The sequence below is a fragment of the Miniopterus natalensis genome, chromosome 4 (assembly GCF_054644295.1).
Source record: "Miniopterus natalensis isolate mMinNat1 chromosome 4, mMinNat1.hap1, whole genome shotgun sequence".
Taxonomy (NCBI): Eukaryota; Metazoa; Chordata; class Mammalia; order Chiroptera; family Miniopteridae; genus Miniopterus; species Miniopterus natalensis.
The window spans coordinates 44,442,439-44,464,798 of NC_142084.1; the positions used below are offsets into that span (position 1 = coordinate 44,442,439).

At 35.2% G+C, this 22,360-nt stretch overlaps 1 protein-coding gene across 3 annotated transcripts in view; it reads left to right on the top strand.

The window, feature by feature from the left end:
* The window catches only part of ARFIP1 (ARF interacting protein 1), a 76,801-nt gene that overhangs the window by 13,483 nt on the left and 40,958 nt on the right, over positions 1 to 22,360 (top strand). For all 3 annotated transcript variants that reach the window (XM_016197783.2, XM_016197784.2, XM_087816510.1), the window contains exons 2-3: positions 5,804 to 5,905; positions 21,929 to 22,037. In XM_016197783.2, the coding sequence (XP_016053269.1) occupies positions 5,813 to 5,905; positions 21,929 to 22,037 (202 nt within the window). In that variant the 5' untranslated portion in view covers positions 5,804 to 5,812. The remainder of the gene's footprint in view (positions 1 to 5,803; positions 5,906 to 21,928; positions 22,038 to 22,360) is intronic.

The following is a 22,360-nucleotide window of genomic DNA, read 5'->3' on the forward strand; positions in this document are numbered from 1 at the left end:
AGATTTGAAATGTCGTATTCAGGTAGCGCGTGGTTGAAAATATAAGAAATTAGGTGTTGACACTAATTAAAATATTAGTTAAGAAAAATTTGCAGCATAAGATAAAAGTTAAAGAGTAAATTAATTTCCAGGTACTTACCATCCAGATTTAATAATTATTTGGATTTTACATTTCCCTCATCCATTCATTTATAATAATACAGTAGGTTTGAAGGTCATCTTCCTTTTAAAACCGTAAATTGCCAAGATAGTTAGAACAAAGAAAAAAATGAACAGGCTACAAACAATAAAATTTGTAACCATATTTCCACTCTGTCTTGATATTGTTCTGTTTTAGAAAAGTATAGTTAGGGTACCTACCTGTAGTGACAAAGTTAGGAAGAGGAGCTGTACTGGTGAATACTAGTGTTGCTAGAACTACTACAATATTTGTCATCTTGGTCCTGAGCTGAAATTAATGTACTGTAATTATAACTTCTTCATATAGCATTTTCAGTTTTCCAGTTTCACATTTGATTCTTACAGTAGCTGTATGATATATAGGTGAGGTTAATAATCTTATTTTATAAATGAGGAAATTGCAACTTAGGGAAGTAAAGTAACTTCTATAAAGTTATAAAAAGGGGCAGAACTGGTCCTTAAGTTCAGATCTCCTGATACCTTGGTTAGTTTTCAGATTCCGTGTAGTAGGCTTGTTCACCTAATACTTTTGAACCATGTGGAATTAACCCTTTATAATAAATAACCGTTTTTAAAAGAAGGTCATATTTTACTAATACAAAGGCAGTTTCAAAGACTATTTGAATTATGAGTTCAATAGAATTGCTTTCTTTTTTTGTAGGCAAAGAAAAATCTAAATAATTTCATCTGACACAGAAAGCATTTATGCTTTTTGGTATTGGAACAAAATATGGCCTCTGTTAACATGCATAATTAGTCCACTAAGCACTGCGACCTTCATTGTCTGAAGCCATAACTATAACAGAGTTGAATATTTTTGGCTGCTTCTTTCACACTGATTACTTTCTATACTGCTCTTTTGTCTGGAATTGATTGAAATTAAGAATTTAGTTCTTTAAATTAGAAGAAAATGTTACTTCTATTTGATAGCAGAACAAAATACCAGTTAAATATATGTAGCCAGTGAACTGAGCACTGGAAACATTTCACTGTATTTTTTAATGAATTTTCAAATCACTTTAACATGGTAGATTTAAGAAACAATTGGAAAACCTTTAAGCTTATTATTATACCACTTTATTTTTGCTTGCTCAGTGGTAGATTAGATTAAAGAACAATGTTAAATTTGTGTTTTAGAAGACATAATGCCGTGTACAATTCCAGAAATCTAATTAAGACTAAGACACATTCTTTTACGTTCTTTCTAAAAAGTTTCTACCTTGTTTGTAAGCATTTTAGAATTGGGTTTTACCATTAATATTTCCATATGCCTTCTCTTGCATTATTAAGATAAATTTTTAGTCTTTGGTTAATGTTACATCTTTTATTTTCCATGGGGCTTTCACCTATAAATGCTGACTGTCAAATGTAAAGCCTTTTTAAATATTATGTCAAGGTATATTTTCAGGATTTGAAAAACATAAGTAGTGCCAGAAAAAATTACTTGAGCTTTTTCTTTTAGCCTAGGTCTTGGGCAACTACAGAAAAGGATCTAGACTAGGAGTTGAATTGACAGGGAGGAGTCACTGTGCATTCTGAGGGTGAAGATGAAGTTAATAGATATTTGGTTGCCTAATTGGCCAGTATGGAGAGACTTAGGGGGAGAGTGTGGTATGAGAAACAGCTGGAGAAGTAGGTAGGGGTCAGATTGTTAGCAGTTTAGGAGCCATGTGATAGCTATTGCAGTATTGAGAAAGTTGATTGATTATCTGGTATTTTGAGCTTTTACATAATAAGACACAGGCTCTGCCTTTCCCTAGCCTCATCTTGTGGGGGCTTTCCCCAGCACTAGAGGAGAGCTGTGGCTGGGCAGCCAAAAAAATAAGATAGATGTCATACTTGGCTAAAGCCTGACTTGGCAAACCAAAAAGAGGTTTGGTATTTTAAAAGACCTAGGATGAGGGCCACTGGATCTGAAGAACAGAGGGATTTTTTTTTTTTTAATTCTCTGCCATTCTTTAGATGCTCTCTTAAAGGCAAGTACTTGTGATTTTCAGACTTGGATCAAACAGGGAAGATATATGTAAGTGACACTTAGGAATCTGCAGTACTTTTTATAGTGAGGGGGTATTGGTCTAATTTATTTTTGTCAAGGAGACATATTTTGGAAAATGACAAACTTTGTTTGCTACTGAGTTACAGAGCTGCAAGTTAGTCCCTCTTTATATGTGATCAGGGCCATACGCCTCCCCTCACCAGACTAGTGTGGTCTCTGTGGGTGGATTTGGGGCTTGCAGAAAAAATAGATCCTCTGCCATTAAAGATGATAGAATGGAATTTTACCTTTAAAAAATATCAACAGTTTGTTGAGGTAAAATTTACATATAATACAGTCCAGTGAGTTTTGACAAATGCATAAACTTGGGAAACCAAAACCACAATCAAGATACAGAAGTTTTCATCATCCTAAAGTCTTCCGTATCGTTTGCAGTGAATCCTCCCTACCCAGCCCCTACCCAGGCAATAGCTGATCTGTCATGATAGATTAATTTTGTATGTTCTAGAGTTCTGTTTAAGTAGAATGATATAGCATATACTATTTTGTGTTGTGACTTTTTGTAGCTCAACAATGTTTTGAGATTAAGCAACAGTTATTGCATACATCAATAATTCATTATTTTTATGGCTGAGGAATATTCCATTACATGTATGTTGCACGGTTTTGTTTATCCATCAACCTGTTGGTGGACATTTTTTTAGTTTTGGGCTCTTATGAGTAAAGCTGCTATGAATATGCATATACAAGTCTCATCAGGACATTTGTTTTAATTTCTCTGGTGAATGCTTAGGTGTAGAATGGCTGAGTCATATTTACTTTTATAAGAAATTGTTAAACAGTTCTCCAAAGTGAAGTACTTTTTTACATTCCAGCAGTGTATGCAAGTTCCCAGTTACTCTTTACCAACGCTTGGTATTGTCAGTCTTTTTAAACTTTAGCCATTGTGGTGGGTATATAGTTGTACCTTATTGTGGTTTTAAATTGTATTTCCATGGTGATTAGTGATGTTGAATATCCTTTCATGTATTTACTTGCCATTCATATATTTTCTTTTGTGAAGTGCCTATTAAACTTTTGGCCATATTTTATTTGGGTTGTTTTCTTATTGTTGAATTATAAGACTTATTTATTTGGAACACCAGTCATTTGTTGGATATATTCATATATTACATCTCTTTTCTCCCAGTTTGTGGCTTGCCTTTTCATTTTTTAATAGTGTCTTTTGAAGAGAAGTTTCTAGTTTTGATGAAGTCCAAGTTATCAGTGTTTCTATTTTATTGTTTATGCTTTTGTGTCCTGTCTAAGAAATGTTTGCTTACCCCAAGGTACTAATAATCAAAGGCAGTCTTCATTTCTGTTACAGTGATTTTGATCTCTAACATTTCATTTTGGTTCTTTCTTAGGATTTCTATAACTCTGTTTACATTGCCCATCTGTTCATGCATGCTGTCTACTTTATCCTTTACAGCCCTTAGCATATTAATCAGAATTGTTTTAAATTCCCACATCCTTGCCATGTCTGGCTATGATGCTTGCTCTCTATCTTTAAATTGTGTTTGTTTTATTTTGTTGTTTTTTTTACTTTGGAAGACCTGGTAATTCTTTCTTGATAGCCAGTCATGATATATTGGGTAAAAGGAACTGCTCTAAATAGGCCTTCAGCAATGTGTTGATGAGGTGCAGGAGGAGGGAAGCATTCTCTAGTTTCAGTCTTTAGTGTGCTTGTGCCTCTGGTCTGGGAACTTCACAATTGTCCCTCAGTTTTTCTCTCCACTCTCTCTTAGGTGTGTTAGGATAGCCAGAATAGGCTGGATTTTGGTATTTCCCTTCCTCGGGTCAGTTAGGCACTGATTGTACCCAAGCAGGTTAGGTCCTGGTTTCTTCTGGGTAGGCCTTTTTAAGAACACAGTGCTCTGGTGTACTTCAAAATGGTTCCTTTTCTCCTGCCCCGCTGGAACAACGAGGGGATTTTTCTCCAGTATTTACTGTGATGACCTGATCCAGCTCCTGGAGGTAAAACTCACAGTATTGTGGGGCCCTCCTTATTCTCCCTGGAGTTTGTAACTCTAAGAGTCGTCCACACTGAACCTCCCACAATTCTTTAGGTTTCCCTATCCGAGCACTGGTTCCTGAGGGGCTTTCCACTGGTGAGTCTTCGCTCTGGTAAGCCATGCCCATCTGTCTCTCCAGTTTTGTGGGTATCACTTGGTCCCTATGTCCTCCCTTGCTTATGAATCCAAGAAGAATTGTTGATTTTTCAGTCTGTTCAGCTTTTTACTTGTTGTTAGAATGGAGTGGCAACTTCCAGCTCCTTACATTCAGGAATGGAAACTAGAAGTCTGCCCTCAAAGTCCAGGCTTAGTATTTCCCCACCCCAAGGTAACCACTATTCTGCCTATAGTCATAACTCATTGGTTTCTTTTTTAATTGAATCATATAGTAGGTACTCATTGACTCTGGCTTCATTTGTTCAACATTATGTCTGTGAGATATATTTTAATAAGCCTTTTTATGTTTTATAGAAGTAGAGACTAGATCACAAAGCAAAACTATTTGCATTAACACTTGCGTTTAGTAATATGACAGCCTGTAATAATCCCCTAAATTAATGCTCTTGGCAGTAGGTTCTCAGGCCTATGGATTAAAAATGCACACACATATTTTAGTAGTTTGATTTAACTTTGGCAATTCTGTACAGTGCAGCATCAGGAGTAGCAACTAGATTCAGGTCTGAGCTTTAGAGAATACATATTGTTAGGTGTTGATACTGTTGCTAACATACATCTCTGTCAAGGCCTTTCTCCTAGTGGGCACTATTGTTAAGTGTGTTTGAGGAGAGAGAGAGAGAGGCACCTGTTCTCTGTGAAAAGTGGAATAAATTGTTAACTTATTTACTCTGAAGTTTTTTATTTTTAAAATAAGGAAAAATAGATTATTTTAAAGATTCTTTACAGATGTGAAATTCTCATTTTAACTTGTAGCTACACATGTTTCTTTTAAATCACATATGATTAGAGCAAGAAAGTTTTTTACCAACCATAATTGATGTTCTATTAGTGATTAATCATATTTAGTCCCTGAAAGAAATTTATATTTTCTATGGTTATAAAATTAAGGAATGTATTTTTAAACATTATTTTACTTTTAGAACAGTAAAGTTGGAGTGTAAAACTTAATTCTCCTAGTATAGAGGTTTAAAATTTTTTGTTATATCAAGGAAATTCTTTGGACAAAAGCTGACTTAGAAACCCATTATATACAACAGGAAAAGTAGAGCTACTTCAGTTGAATTAATAATCAAGCTTGGCTTTCTGTGATGTTTTCCAGTTATAAGTGGTAGTCTATCATAACACTATTTACAAGGCAAGGATATTGCCCCCTGGTACTTGCAACAAGTAACTTATTTTTTTAATTAAGAAATTAAAGTTGAGTGCAGTTTTAAAAGCGAGTGCATTTTTATTGTATTAATACTATGTTTACTATATAAGTATTAGGTAAGTTGAAATTATTCTTAAAAATGCTATAATGATGGCTTTTAAGTGCCTGAAACGTGAATATAGTCATTTGAATTTTGCCTTTTATGATTTGGTGTTATTTATGACAATTTTTTTCTCCTTTTTTTAGGAGTCTACCATGGCTCAAGAATCTCCCAAAAATTCAGCAGCAGAAATTGCAGTGACTAGTAACGGAGAAGTTGATGACTCTCATGAACATGGCTTTAATAGGGTAAGAACACTTTTCTTTCTCTTAATACAAAGGATCATGGTAAGCCTTTAAATGATGAGACAAAAGTAATAGAGTTTAATATAGGAATATTTCTTAGATTAACAAAAATGCCAGTTATCTACTGTTATCATGTAGGGATGACTAGGTAGGTTTAATGGTAATTTGTCAAGATTAAGCCCCAGGCCAGTAAGCATTTAGGCTTTGATGTTATTATCAGTAATTCTGTTGCATGACCAGAACAAGAGTGTGTCTGACACTTCTGGCATATAACTTTATAAAACTACTTAATTTTTTTTGTTGTAAGAAAAAACTATTAACTATAGATTATCCTTTCAAACACCGCCACTGTCTAATTCTTTTTTATGTGTCCTTAGTACATAATTCTGAAGTAGACTACTTCTGACTTTGCTGTTTGCTTTCTAAAGTGAACTTTCTAAAACATACTTGACTCAGTGGAAAAATGAAACTATGAAACTGGGGTGCTTTTATTTTTGATCTGCCTCTCATTTGAAATAGAAATTTAATGCATTTTAATGGAAACACTATGGGTTTGGAGGTGATCTGGGCTCAAATTTCAACTATGCAGTTTCTTGTGTTGTAACCTTGGGCAAGCATTTAATCTCTTCTAGTTTTTGTTTTCTAATTTCTATAAATGAGAATCTTACTTTCCTGGGGATATTAATATTAAATGGGATAAAGTAGGTAATATGCTGAATATAGTCCTAGAAATGATAGTGATGATTACTATTTCTGGAGATACTTTCATTAAACATCCCTTCTTATGATATTTAGTACATGTGTACAACTTTAAATAACTTTTAAAATATAGTTTTTGTATTCTTGAAAATGGTTGAAAGATAAATCATTTTTACAGTCTAAGTAGGGCTCTCTTTACTTTACATATGTTTAAGAATAAAATAGTTTAACAGAAGATGATATTTTAGATCAGGATTTCTCAGTCTCAGCACTATTGACATTTTGGACCAGATAAATTCCTTGTTGTAGAGGGTTGACCTCTGCATGTAGGATGGTTAGCAGCAGCCCTGGCCTCTACGAGGTACCAGTAGCACCCTCCAGTGGTGACAAGCAAAAATGTCTCCAGACATTGCCAGATGTCCCCAGGAGTGGGGAGAAACTCTCCTCTGGTTGAGAACCACTCTTTTAGATAGATTGTTTCAATCGACTTCATTTTTTTTCGCCTCAGCAGTCCTTTGGAGGGAATGAATGTGTTCAGGCTTGAGGTTTATTTTAATTGCAAGTGCTTTAACTTGGTTTATAAGCACATAAGGCCCAATATAGAGTGACTCATAAGAAAGAGACCCTTAAATTTTGAACACACACAGGAAATTTTCGTTTCAGGTTTTAGTCTTCCTGGTGTTTGAAAACACTAAGACACACCTGCATAATAAGGAAACTCAAGTTACTATCATTAGACTCTACCTATTCCTTTACAAGCTTCTGTTAATTCAAATAACCTATTAATTCAAATGCCAAGATTTTAGTTAATGGTTGCTTCATCTTATTTTTAGTAACACCTCCTTTTGTAAATTTATGCTGCAAATACTTATTATATGCTGTATACCAGGTTCTGGGGATATAGCAGAGAATAAAAATACCTGCCCTTGGGGAATTGATATTCTAATATACAGTTTAATGAAAACTAAAGACCTTTGTTTAAGAAAAATGCAGTACACACAAAATACTGCATTATTTTGGAGATTCACCTGCCGTATTAGGCCTCTTCTTTTTCTTGTTGCTGCTGTGTATTTTTTGGTTTTGTTTTGTTTTGTTTTGTTTTTTTGAGCTTTAGCTTATACACACTTAAAAGCACAAATGTTAAATGTACAGCTCTGTGGAACCACCACCCACATCAAGATTTAGAACATTTCCAGGACCTGAGCTGGCCTTCTCTTGCCCTCTTATAGGCAATACACCTCACTCCTTCCTAGGGTAATCGATACTATTCTAACTTTACCATCATAGATTGCTTTTGACTGTTTCTGGACTGCATATAAATGGAATCATAATATGTGCCCTTTTTTTACTAGCTGTCACTCATTATTATGTCTGGGAAGTTTATCCATCTTGTTGCTTGAGGCAGTATTTAATTCCTTTTCATTGTAATATAAATTTCCACTGTGTTAGTATACCAAAATTTGTATATCCATTGTTCAGTTAATGGATACCTTAGTTGTTCGAGTCTGTGACTGACTATGAATAGAGCCGCTGTGTCCATTCTTGTGCAGGTCTTTTGGTGTACATGATCACCCATTTCTGTTGGGTATATACCTAAGAGTGGAATTGCCAGGTCATGAGTGTGTGATGTTTGGGTTTGGTAGATATTGTCAACTAATTTTCCAAAGTGGTTGAGCCAGTTGACAATCCGACTAGCAATGAGTGAGAGTTCTAGTTTTTCCACATCCTTACCAATTCTTGGTATTATCATACCTTTTAATTTTAGCAATTCTGATGGAAGTATAATGGTATCTCATTGTAGTTTTGATGTGCACTTCCCTGGTAACTTCCTGGTGATTAATGATGTTGAGCATATTTTCATATTCATATTGATCATTTGGATGTTATCTTTTATGAAGTGCCTTTTCAAGTCCTCTGGCCATTTTTCTATTAGGTGTGTGCCTTTTCTAATTCATTTGTACAAGTTCTTTATATATTCCAGGTGTAAGTCATTTGTTTGGATATGTGTGTTGTAAATATTTTCTTCCAGTCTGAAACTTGCTTTTGCATTCTATTAATGGTACTTTTGATGAACAAAAAGTTGTTAATTTTAATGAAGTCAATGTTTTATCAATGTTTCCTTTTAGTGGTTTTTGTGACCCTTTTAGGAAATCTTTGCCTACCCAGTATGATGAAGATACTCTGCTTTCTTCTCAAAGTTTTATCGTTTTGCTTCTTGCACTTAGATCTGTGGTTCATCTTGAATTAAAATTTGTGTATGGTGTGATGTAGGGGGGGGTTCAGGATTTTTTTTAATCATATAAATATCTAATTGGTAGTAACTGTTTATCGAAAATACTCCATTCTCCACTAGGGGGTTTTTACTGTTAATCAGGTACTCATTTACGTATGCGTCTGTTACTAGACTATTTTATTTCTTGGTCTTTTTCTCCATCCTTAACTGCATTATCTTTCTTTCTTACTTACTACTGTGATTAAGTCTGGAACAAATATTAGCATTAGCTTTGATACCTGGTACTTAATTCCTCTGCCTTTATTCTTTTTCACAATTGTCTTGTACCTTAAACTTATTTGTGAATTTTTAGTTAAGAACCTTTATTTACCTTTGGGTAACATTTTGGGTAACACTGAAAAAAGTTTTTGTTTTTTTTAATCCTTTCAAATTTTAACTTACGAATAGAGTCTTAATAGAGTAAAGTGCATTAAACCATAATATATCTATATGAATTCTTTGCTTATGCAGTGAAAGCTGTTTCACTTTATGCTTTTTAGGTTTACTCAATGGTTAATGTCAAATTCTCTTTTTGGAGATTCCCCTGCAATGTTATTTCACTTTCTATTGAAGGTAGAGAAGGAAAAAAGGAGATGTTGTCCCAGAGGCTTTCCCTAATTGAATGTAACTTTATCAGTGGGAAGGGCTCCTTAGAGGCAATAATCCACTTCAACCAGCACTTCGCCTCCCCAAAAGAATTTCAACATCATAAAATTTGTTTCTGTTTGTACATGCTCTTATGAAAAGTATATGCATGATGAGAGTTTCTTATGTGTTTAGTATGCTTTAATTAAAATAAAAATTGCCTGTGTGATCCCTTTTACCATGAGTGAAAAACAGTATTTCAAAAGCATATTTTGATTGTGTTGAATAAATTACACTCAGGATCTATTAGGAACATATAGGGTGGGGGAAAAATAGGTCTATAGTTGTTTGTATGAAAAATAATGTAGTAATTAATAAGTAATAATACTAGAAATAAACTCTGTTTTGAGTACTCAACACTGTAAACCTAATTTTGTCCCACTATTTACCTAAATTTTGGCACACTTTCTTTTCACTATTTTCTGAGCAATAAAAGGGAAATTGCATTTAATCTCAAATTCACATTTCTATTTTAATATAAATAAAAGTTCATAAAAGTGTTAAAATGTATTTCTTAGCATTAGACTATATTTTATAGACCAGGAAAGATCTCATGTAAAACTGGATCATAACCAGTTTTCTGAAGTATTTTATTTATATACATATTCTTTTTATACCTGCTTGTTGTCTGAAATTATAAAATGGCTTTTATTTAATGCATACTGCATAATGCTCTTTTTAAAATGCAGTCTTATAAAATTATGACCATAGCTTATTTAGTTGTTATAACTTGACTGGCCTGTTGGTGTCACTGTGGCACAGGCAGTGAAATTATAAATGTTTTTGTGTCTCATTGCAGATGTTTCATTTTTCATTTGATTCCCCTTCTTAGTCGGACCTCAGAGAGGCTCTGGTTAAATTCTTCACATTCATATAGAGACTTTAATGGAAGAACTTGCTGTAGGGATCCTCTGGCAGCAGTTTAACATATGTTAATGTTTTGAGGCTTATTACTCTCTTTATTAAGATGAGGTGCATAGGATAATGATCTTAGTATTATTGCAGTTTGATTACAGCGAAAATATTTTTACTTCTTTTTTTAAAAAAAATATATCTTTATTGATTTCAGAGAGAGGGAGGGAGAGAGAGAGCTAGAAACATCAATGATGAGAGAGTCATTGATCGGCTGCAGCCCGCAACCCGGGCATGTGCCCTGACCGGGAATCAAACCCTGATCGCCTGGATCCTAGGTCAACGCTTAACTGCTGAGCCATGCCCAGCCGGGCTATTTTTACTTCTTAATAAAAAGTAATTCATAGTTTTTTCAAAGATTAGTAAAGTTCTTGTCTAAGAATACAAATTGATCTTTGACTTGTAAACTGCATATTATTTGTAGTTTATCATTGTACTGCTCGTCAAAATATTAGATTAGAAATGTGCAGTTTGTGCAATAAAATAAAAGGAGAAGCAAATATTAGCTTCATTTGGTTGAAATTTCTTGTGCATTAAGTTATATTTGACAGATTTAGAGACATGACCTTAGTAAGTATAACTGACAGGAAACTTTTCTTGTGGTTGGCCCATGACTAAAATCCACAATTCAGATTTTTCCACCTATGGACTCTTTCCTCTAGAAAAATTTACATATACACAAGATATCAAATTTTGTATTCAATTTTAGGGAGTTTAGGACCTCCTAAACCCTGTATTTGGATCCTTAGTTTCCCTGGGTCTTAAAAACTCCTGGTCTACAAGTTTTGAGTTAAATCGCAGGATTTTAGTTGAGTGGGAGTAACTTAGAGATCCTCAAGTCTCACTATTCTATTTTAAACTGAGGAAAAGGGCCCTTGAGTTTGTGATGGAATTATTCATATTAACTAGCTGTACCAAAAGCTTGTGTGATTTGACTATAAGTACTGTGAGGGCAAGAACATTCCCATTCATTACCTTATCTCCAGGGCCTGGGAACAGTGCTGGGACACAGTAGATAACAGAGGCTTTCATTAAATGTCTGATGAATGAATGAGTGAACCAGAAACAGGTTTCTAGACTTACATTTAACAACAGGGAAGAGATATTGTACTCTTAGGCTTGATACATCTTGTGTCCTTAATTTCCTAGCTTGTATCATCTTTGCTGCTGCTGTTGGTGGTGTGGAAGTTTTGGTGTGTGGCATCTTTGTTGTTGGTGTTTTATTCTTAATGCTTTTGTTGAACTAAGTAGTTTCTTCATTCCCCTGTACTTATCAGTCTGAGTGAATATGTTCTAGCAGTCTGGAGAAGATATGGAAGGAATCTAAGAATAGAAATTGGACATATTTCATCCCCTTGCCGCAATGTCTTATCTGTCCATTTATTTATCTACTTTTCCCAAGAGACTGGAATCACCTTTAGAGCAGAGACAGCATAGCACACAACATATGGTTAACAGTAGTTGCTCAATAAATGAATGAATTCCAGTATAAGCACTTAAAATTTAACGTTTTCTACTTCCGTCATCCTACCCTAGAGTTTGAATAGAATGTGATGAGCCTGTCTCCATAATATATAGTAATATGGTGTAATATTTCTGCATTACATCAAAACATTTAGTAGCTCAGTCAATGGCAACATTGATTTGTTGGGGGTGTTTTCTGAAGGCCAGTTTTTACCAAATGTGCGTCTTGGACCCTTTTAGAGGTATGACAAGTGTTTTGCAAATGTTTTTCATTGTTTAAACCATGCAAACCTAGATTCATTTTAAATATTCACTTTTCAAGTGTAGAGTATATTCTTACTACTTTTACCACAAAATAAGTTTTAAAATATGTGTTTATTATAGATACATCTATTAAATTAACCCTGGGTTGGGATATCTGTTAAAAATTGTGAATAAATATAATTTTTAATGAAAGGCTGAAGCTTATCTATCTGAATTATAATCCATAAATTGTGCCTTTATTTAAAACAAATGCTATCATAAATAAGTTTTTGATCTCTAGGAGGACTTTTTGGAATGTAGATACATACAGGTTTTCTCAGTGATAGTCTTTGAGTGAATTCAGCATTTCCGTGATTCGAACTGGTACATAATTTCATCCTATCAAACTTTAGAGGGTAGACTGAGGGAATGCAGGGTAGGGTGAGGTGACAAGGCTAGGCAGTAAAACGCCACAAGATAGGGATACTATAAGTTCTTGGTAAATGTTTGTTGAAAGAATAAATGGGGACTGGGATAGAGAGAAACAAGATTAAGAGTGTGTGCATGTGTGTTGATAAAATGGAGAAAATAGATAAATCAGGGGATTTACTATCTTGATCAAGTGGAATAACAGATATAGAATGAGATTGTGATCATAAAGTTAGTTATTAGACTTGAGTCTCCAGAAGTGTTGCTTCCTGACTGATGACAAGGTCCAAAGAGTGGCCATGGGAGTTCCAGTTGCCTAAGTAGAATGGGGCATGAAAGGTAAGAGGTGTTAGAGATGAGAGGTTAATGAAATCTGAGACTGAAGTGTAGGTTGGGTTGTACTATAGTAGTCTAATATATCTTTTATCTGCCCTCAATTTTTGTTGGCTCCTTTTCAACTACAAATTACCAAACCTGAATCAAACTACCAACTTGAGGTTTTCTAGAAATATATGGGGGGGGGGAGGTATCATACACCTTTACAGATTGTTATTACTACAACCAGCCATTCTACATCAACATAGGTAGACAGGCTCATGCAATTCATTTTATTGCATTTTAAATATTTCATAATTTGTGTTAAAAATAATAAAGCAACAAACTATATACCATGCCATTAATAGGCTATGTTCTTGATGAATGATGAAAATTCAGCTTATTAGATACCTTATGTATCATTTTGGGAGGAATTGCAAACTGAACATAGAATCATTCCCTGAAAGTGTGCCCAATGACATGCAAAAGGTTCAAAACACCCAGGATAATGGTAAGAGGTGGGATAGAGCAGAAGACTTGGATATGCCTGAGCCCTCGATAAATGTTTGGCATTGACTGGAAAGACAGTAGAGGACAGTGTTCAGTGGTGAGGAGGGCAGTGCAGTTGGGTGGCCCACAAGGAGGTGGGGGCGTGGGCTGTATTGCACAAGGATAGGAAAGCAGTTCTCTACAACAGGTCTTCAAAATGTAGGCAAAGGATTCCCTGCATCAGAATCACAGGGCTTGCTTATTTGAAATTCTGACTCCTGGGCTCCACACTCCAACTTAATGAGAATCGGAACAGGCAGCTAAGAAGAATCTGCATTTTTAATAGGTTTCTCAGGTTATTCTTACCCAGACCTAAGTCTGAGAACTGGTAGTTTAGAAGTAGCTGAGAAAGCTCTGCTGACCCTGCCTTCTACCTCCTTGATAAGTAGTGTTGGAGGATAATCAGCTTTGACTCAAGATAGTGGTGGAGGGGAGGCAGAGAGGGCACTGTGAGGAGGTTTGCGGTATGTTGACGGTAGAACTGGACATGTGGAGGCCTGTTTGAATAATAGCTTTGTTTCCGGCAAATATTCCTTATAGGCAGCTAACCGTCATAACAGAGGGAAATGTTAAATGATCAAAATTCACAGAACATTTAACATAGAGTTTTCAATTTGTTTCTTTAACAGTTATATAAATGCTTTGGAAGATTTTATCCATTTTGAAGAATGAGATAAGATGTTTAAGTTGAGAAAATTTCTTAGTAAATGAAGTATTAGTAGTATAACTGCCAGATGCTAGAAATACTAAAGGGGAACAAGATGGATATGCAGCCTGGTCTTAGCGAATTTCCAGCCAGCAGGGAGAGTGGATGTAGGTAAGTTAATTTTAATACCACATGAGGTATAGTATGGGCTGGGAGCTGGCTGGAGTACAGAAAGGTCACCTAAGGAATTGCTGTCCAAGCGGAACTGTAAGGATGAGCTGGCCAGATGAAGAAAGGTGAAGAATGTGCTCATCAGAGGCAACTCTAAAGCCCTGAGAATGGTGTGAGACCATAAAATTGAAAATTCTCTTTTGCTGAAGTGGAGAATACAGAGGCAGATGTGTGAGAAGTGAGGCTAGAGAGGTAAGTAGGGACCAGGTCCTGAAAAACCTTAATACCATGTTCAGGAGTTTGGACTTTACCTAAAAGGCAATAGAGAACAGCCACTAAATGACATAAAAATGGATCTGTCTCAGTCCGATTTGCATTGTAGACAGTTGTCTCTGCCTACAGTTTGAAGAATGAATTTCAGGAGTGACAAGACTAGAAACAAGGGGGACAGATCAGTTAGGCCACCAAGGGAGGAAGGGAAGTAGTAAGACTTAGGACTTTGCTCCTGTAGAGAAACTAGAACCAGTAAAGAACACCAGGCCATTTTAAAGATGTAGATAGGAGGAAAACTGGGAGAGTGTAGTGGAAGGAAACTAAGGGAGAAGAGAGTTTATAGAATACTTGGGGAATCCTTACAGGTTGCTGGTAGTTACAGTATATGTTTTGAGAATTGTGCCTTTATTCAAGATTTCTCCTCACCCTAAGTAAAAGGGGAGGATTAATTAACAAATCTCTAGTTCTGCTTATCTCTTGTAGTGTTGTGCATAGTTTTAAGGAAATGTATTTTAAAGCAAATTTGCTGAACATTTTGTGTTCTTTATGTGTTGGTCTTGCACTAACTTTAGTTCAAAAGCAGATTACCATGCTAAATTATAAATTCTAAACTTAGATTTTTAACCTCATTCTTGTCTTACCTCAGTTAAAACAGGCGCAATGGAGGCAAATTATTTTGGTTGGAAACAAGCACCCCCTCACAGTTTTATGGCAGCTGTTATTACAAATGTTATTTTGTATCCTTTAAAAAATGACTTAAAATATACATGAAACTTATTTGCCAAAAGCATTATATTTTGTTTTAGCTTAATTATTTGAAAATTTATTTTTAAAAGCGATTAAATGCTGCAGCACTGTCCTCATAGCTTCAATAGGAAGTTAACTTCAGGTTTATTCCATTTTATTGTACAGTTGTTAAGCACAGCTTTGCAAAGTCTTAAACTTTTAGTTGAGTGTCAATGACATAAAAATGCAAATAAGGGATTTTATGTTGTTGGTTGTAAATGAGATCATTGTCTCTCAAATGTATCTCTCAAATGTATTCCAGAAACTATAGGAGTGAATGCAGTAGCAGATATTTAATATATTACTAAGCTAGACACAGCTTATAACTGAGATACTTTTAAAAAAAGTAAGAGCCATACTGGCGTTTGACTCAGTAGTTAGAGCATCAGCCCTCGAACTGAAGGGTCCCGGGTTTCATTCTGGCTAAGGGCACGTACCTCAGTTGCAGGCTTGATCCCCAGCCAGGTTGGGGCGCGTGCAGGAGGCAACCAATCGAAGTGTCTCTCTCACATCAATATTTCTCTCTCTCTCTCTCTCCCCCTCCTTCCCCGCTCTCCCCCTCCCCCCTCCCTCCCTTCCACTCTCTCTCAAAAGCAATGAAAAAAAATATCTTTGGGTGAAAATTAAAAAATAAATAAATAAAATAAGGGTTAATATAAAGGCACATTTAAAGTTTTTGTGAGCTATGAGGCTAAATTCTATTACTTAGAGACTATATCAAAAAACAGTCAACAAGTTCATAAAATACTGTTATATAACAAGTCATATATTCCTGTCACATAGCAAATATCATTTTGTGCTTCACTTAGTTGCCAGACCACTCTCAAAATGATAATTCTGTTCAGAATGTGAATGGACCCATTGGTACTATTTTTGGTTAGAATCCCATTAGTAACAGTTTAGGCATAGGAAGGCCTTAGTGCTTTTCAGATTTTGCATCTGTTTTACATAAAGAACACGGATGGGTGTTTTTTTCTGGAAGCACTTTTGTTTGTTGACTAAAGGACCACTGGGAGACCATTGGGCGAGATGTCATATCCTCAGACAACTGGAAGTTGTTTCTTCTGGAGGCTGTGTATGACAAGATGGAAGGTGTCTCTGTAACTTCTTGAAAACTCAGGTGATCAGAGATATCCATTATGTTTACTGTTTAACCTATTACTAATTCCCCTCTTTCCAACTACTGCTACTATTATGTCTCTTTTCTGGAAATTTACACATTTTTGTGACAGGACAGATGATTTAAATGAGTATTGTTCTCTCAGGTAGGTTCCAAGAACACAGTAAACACAACTGTCTTAGACCTAATGTGCCATTTGTATGTTGTTTGTGTTCAGAACTAGTAAGTTCAGTAAAATTTCAGGATGTAAAACTCAACTTTATTTCTATACACTAGGAATAAATAATCCAAAAATAAAATTAGGAAAACAATTACATTTATAATAGCATCAAAAATAAGAATATACTCAGGAATATGTGCAAGATTTTAGAACTGAAAACTATAGAACATTGTCCAAAGAATTAAAGAAAATCTAAATAAATGGATCAATATTCATGGATCAAAAGGCTTAATTTGTTAAGGTGGCTGTGCTCCCCAGATTGATCAGATTCAGCAGAATCTCTATTAAAATCCCAGCTGGCTTTCTATAGAAATTGACAAACTGATTATATGCAAATGCAGTGGATCCAGTATAGCCAAAATAATTTTGAAAAAGACCAGAGTTGTAGGTCTTACTACTTCTGATTTTGACACTTACTACAAAGCTACAGTAATCAAAACAGTATGGTACTGGCATAAAAAAGACATATAGATCAATAAAACAGAATTGAGAGTACAGAAATAGACCCTTACATTCATGGTCAGTTGAGCTTCAACAAGGTACCAAGACAGTTTTCAATGTGGAAAGAAATAGTCTTCAACAGTGGTGCTGGGACAACTTGCTATACACATGCCAAGAATGAAGATGGACCCAAATCTCACACCATACTCAAAAATTAACTCAAAATGGATCAAGGATTTAAATGGTAAGTGCTAAGTCTTTTAGAAGAAAAACGTAAATGTGAGTTTTAACAACCTTGGATTCGGCACAGTTTCTTGAATACGATACCAAAAGCATAAGCAACAGCAAACAAAAAAATAGATAAATTGGACTTTATCAACTTGTAAAACTATTGTACTTCTAAGAACAACAGAAAGAAGAAAGTGAAAAGGCAGCCCACAACTCAACAGTAAAATGACAAATGACCCAATTAAAACTAGGGCTGAAGATTTAAATAAACATTTCTCCCAAGAAGATATGTAAATGGCCAATAAGTTCATGAAAAGATGTTCAACATCATTAGTCATCAGGGAAATGCAAATCAACACTACATTGAGATACTACTTCATAGGATGGCTATAATAAAAACATATAATAGCCTGGCCAGTGGTGCTCAGTGGTTGAGCATTGACCTATGAACCAGGAGGTCATGGTTGTGTTCCCTATCAGGGCACATGGCCAGGTTGTGGGCTCGATCGCCAGTAGGGGGCTTGCAGGAGACAGCCGATCAATGACTCTCTCATCATTGATGTTTCTATCTCTCTCTCCCTCCCTCTCCCTTCCTCACTCTGAAAAAAAAAAAGAGATAAAAAGGGTTGGTGAAGATGTGGGGAAATTAGAACCCTTATACATTGCTTTTGGGAATGTAAAATGGTGCAGCTGTTTTGGAAAACAGACAATTCCTCAAAAGGTTAAACATAAAATTACCATATAACTCAGCCAAAAACATGTACTATATGCTAATGTTCTTAGCAACATCATTTGTAATAGTCAAAAAATGGAAACAGTCCAATGATGATCCATCAGTTGAATGGATAAACAAAATGTACTATATCCATACAATGGAATATTATTCTACCATAAAAAGAAATGAACTGCTGATATACAGGGTGGGGCAAACATAGGTTTACAGTTGTTCATATGGAAAAAATACAATACTTAATAATGGAAGAATAAATTCTGTCTTTTGCATACTCACAACTATAAGCCTACTTTTGCCCCACCCTGTGTGCTGCAATATGAATGAACCTTGAACGCAGTATGCAACAAGACACATACTATATGATTTCATTTATATGACTGTCCAGAGTAAACAAACCTATGGGAACAGGAAGTAGATTAGTGGTTCTCAGGGGCTAGGGAAGGGTAAGAATGGAAAGTAGCTTCTAATGGGTGCAGAGTTTCTTTTTGGGGTGATAAAAATGTTCTAAAATTAGTGGTGATGGCTATACAATTCTGTAAATAAATTTTATGGCATGTGAATTATATTTTGGTTAAGTGAATTCACAGAATGGTGAATACCATTCAATTAAGAAATGAAACATCACTGTTAAATTTTACTTCTTGGTTCTTTCCCCACATAGCCACATGGCTCACTCCATCACTTGTTTGTTTAGCATTCTGCTCACATTTTACCTCCTCGAAGAGACCTTCACAGAGTACCCCACCTAAAGTAGCACCCTTTGCCTATCACTCTGTATCTCTATTATCCTGCCTTTAAAAAAACAAAATGAACAACTTATTGAGTACTTACTACTTATTTTCAGCACTTTTATTACCTAATATATTATTATACAATTATTTGTTTACTATCAGTCTGCTCCCTCCACCCCCCATGTGAGTAACATGGGCAGAGACTGTTTCCTACACTGCTGCACCCGTAGTGTCTAAAGCAGTAACTGTCATGAAGTTGGTGCTAAATGTTGGTTCCATTTGTAAATAAATCCTTACGTTTCAGAGCTAAAGCAGTACTTTCTTCTTTCCTAGTTGGTTCTCATGGACTGAGTCCCTATTCTGAAGTCCTCTGATATTTACTTGTCTTTACTTTGGTACTAAGTTCAACTTTTACGTTAATGTTTGCATATCTTGTCTTTCCAATCAGGCAAGGACTGAATCTCTTTTTTTTTCTTTTCCCAGAAAGTCTAACATATAGTAAGAGTAAGCAAATACTCATCAAATTAAATTTGAAAATAAAGCTATTGCTATAGCAGCTTTTTAATCTAATGGTGTTGGGTCATAAGTCCTTTAGTTCACTCAACAAATTCATTTATTCAACAAATATTTATTGAACATCTGCTACATCTCAGGTATTATTTAAACTGATAACTATATAGCATAAACAAAATAGGCAACCTCCCTGCTCTCATGAAGCTTACAGTATAGTGAGGGGAGACAAACATTAACAAATATACACGTAATATATTACTTAGTGGTAACTGCTATGAGAAAAATAAAACTAGTTAAGCAGAGTAGGGAGTTCCAGTGTGACAGTTGTGGGAGTTGCTATTTTATACATTGTTGGAGGGAAGCATCTCTGGCAAAAGGAGCAATAGAGGAGCAAGTCCTGTGGATTTCTGGTAGAAGAGCATTCTAGAAAGAAAATACAAAGCAAGTACAAAGGCCCTGAAATAGAGGTAGGTTTATTGTTTTTGAAGAAACAGTGTGGCAGCAAGCCTGATAAGCTAGTAGAGATGAAGTCAAAGTATGTAATATCTTGAGAACATTTAATTGTCTGCATTTTGCTTCAAGCAAGATTAGGGGCTGTTAGAGAGTTTTGTATAGGGGATAAAACTGTGGTTGATGTGTAGAGTTAGAGGTATATGTCATAGACAGAAGCAGGAAGACCAGTTGGGAGGCTCTTGGAATAATCCAGGTGAAATATGATGCTAGCTTAAACCAGGGTGGAAACACCCCACTTTCTGAGGGTAGATCTAATGGCATCTGATGATGGTTTGGATGTGGGTGGGTATGAGAGAAAAAGATGAGTCAGTCCTAAGGTTTTTGGCTTAGATTTTGATAATAGAAATGCCATTAACTAAAAGGAGTGGAGGTGGAGAGAATTGGTTTGATCCTGGAAATACAGGGTGTCCCAAAAAAATGTATACACACTTAATGGCTGATAGCTCAATTGACATTTCTTTCTTTTCAGATTTAACCCATTGAAATGAATAATTATTCAAAGTGTATATACATCTTTGGGGGACACCCCACTTTCTGAGGGTAGATCTAATGGCATCTGATGATGGTTTGGATGTGGGTGGGTATGAGAGAAAAAGATGAGTCAGTCCTAAGATTTTGGGCTTAGATTTTGATAATAGAAATGCCATTAACTAAAAGGAGTAAAAACTATAGGTGATGTTATTGATTTACTTAATTTTTTTGTGCTTTGGGGGGTTGTTATTTAGTGTTTAATCAATCAGCTGGGGACATACTGAGTTTGAGAATTCCTATTTGAAACCCAAGTGGAAATGACAGGTATGTGGTTAAATATATTGGAGTTAAAGAGAGAGGCCCAGGTAAGACACATAAATTTGGTAGTTGTCAATGTATAGATGATTTTTAAAGCCAGAAGAATTGATATGATCACCCAAGAAATGAGTATAGGAGAAAAAGTCCTTTGATTGAACCCTGGGGCACACCAGAATTTGGAGGTTGGAGAGATGAGAAGGAATCAGCAAAGGAGACAATAGGACATATCAGATGACATCAGAGGAAGATCAGGAGTGCCCTGAATCTGGGGGATGCAAGTGTAACAAGGAGAGAACATCACCTGTGTGAGATGCTGTTTGGTAAATCACCTAAGATGAGAATTGATCTCATTAGTTATTTAGGGTCCACCATACCAATCAAGTAATTGCCTAGGCAAAATTAATGAGCTTCTCAAGAAAAACCTTCTCAACACTTGTCAGTTATGAGAGACTGTATCTGTTAAGCTTTGAATTTTACAAATTAGAAAACTCAAAATGTTAGTTCTGAGTTTTCAGAGTATAACTATACATTATATGTGGTGGGGTTGAGTATTACAAAAGGATTTTAAAGACATTTGTCTTTTAGTGCATCACTAACTTGTCATTGTTGAAAATCAGTAGGATCTATTCATAGAATCTGATTATGAAAATTAGATAATTCCTCATATTCAGGCCAAAGGAAAGAAAGGACTTTTAATTGGAAATTTATGTTTTCTGGCTTTCTCTCCCTCCCCTTTTTTTTTTGCTATAAGGCTGAATGTTGAATAATTGTATTTATTAGGTTAAGTTCCAATTATAAGCTAATTTGCTTAATGTAAATTTAAAGAGCAGGAAATTTCCTTTTTCTCACCCTCATTGAAGCCAGAGAAGCCATTTACTGAGCTAAGCTTGAAGTCAAAGGAAAATTAATATTGCAAGTGGATGATTTGTTTATGCTGATCTATTAGCCAGGCTCATTATGGTTATATTACACATCAGTCAATTTTTTAAGATTAAATATGGGTTTTTAGTCATCTTAATTCTGTTCTCTAAAATGATTTCCTGATGTATCAATAGATTAGAAATTTGAAAGCTGAATTTTAATATCTACCTGCTGCTCAGTTCTAGAATAATGAAAGTATTTTGTATTTAATATATACCGTACCTCTTAGTAGCTAATCTTGCCGAGTTTGCTGCTATTACGCATTATAGAATGCTGAGACAGCATAAGGGAATACTACAGTGTAGAGAGAAAATTAGTTTAAGATGTGATTAGGAGGGCACTGTTATCCTAAACTGTTAGTGTGATGTGAGACTTTTTACAAAGATTTTTTTTTTTATTCAAACGTTGCTAAGGATTTGAAGCGTTCGTTACCAGCTGGACTTGGTCTCTCAGAAACCCAAATTACATCTCATGGCTTTGACAGTACCAAAGAAGGGGCTATTGAAGCAGGAGCATATCAAGGTAAGATCCCATGTATTTTTAAAGATAGCTGGGGTGGAGGATGGGAGTTCATCAAATGCTACCTTTATTAATAAAGCATAAGAATTGAGCCCTTTAATTCAATGATAAAACACCAATCATAAGCATATTCCTTTTTCTCTTCAATCTAAATGATTTAGGAATTGTTTTAGTAGTCTTCATATAAATAGTTCAGTGTGCATAATGTCACTGATTATTATATAGGAATTGGTTTTAAAATACTGAAATAAAAACTCAAAAATTATATCAAAATGCAGCTTTAGGTGATTTTAGCTTATAACCACAAAATATATAGCTATTAGTCA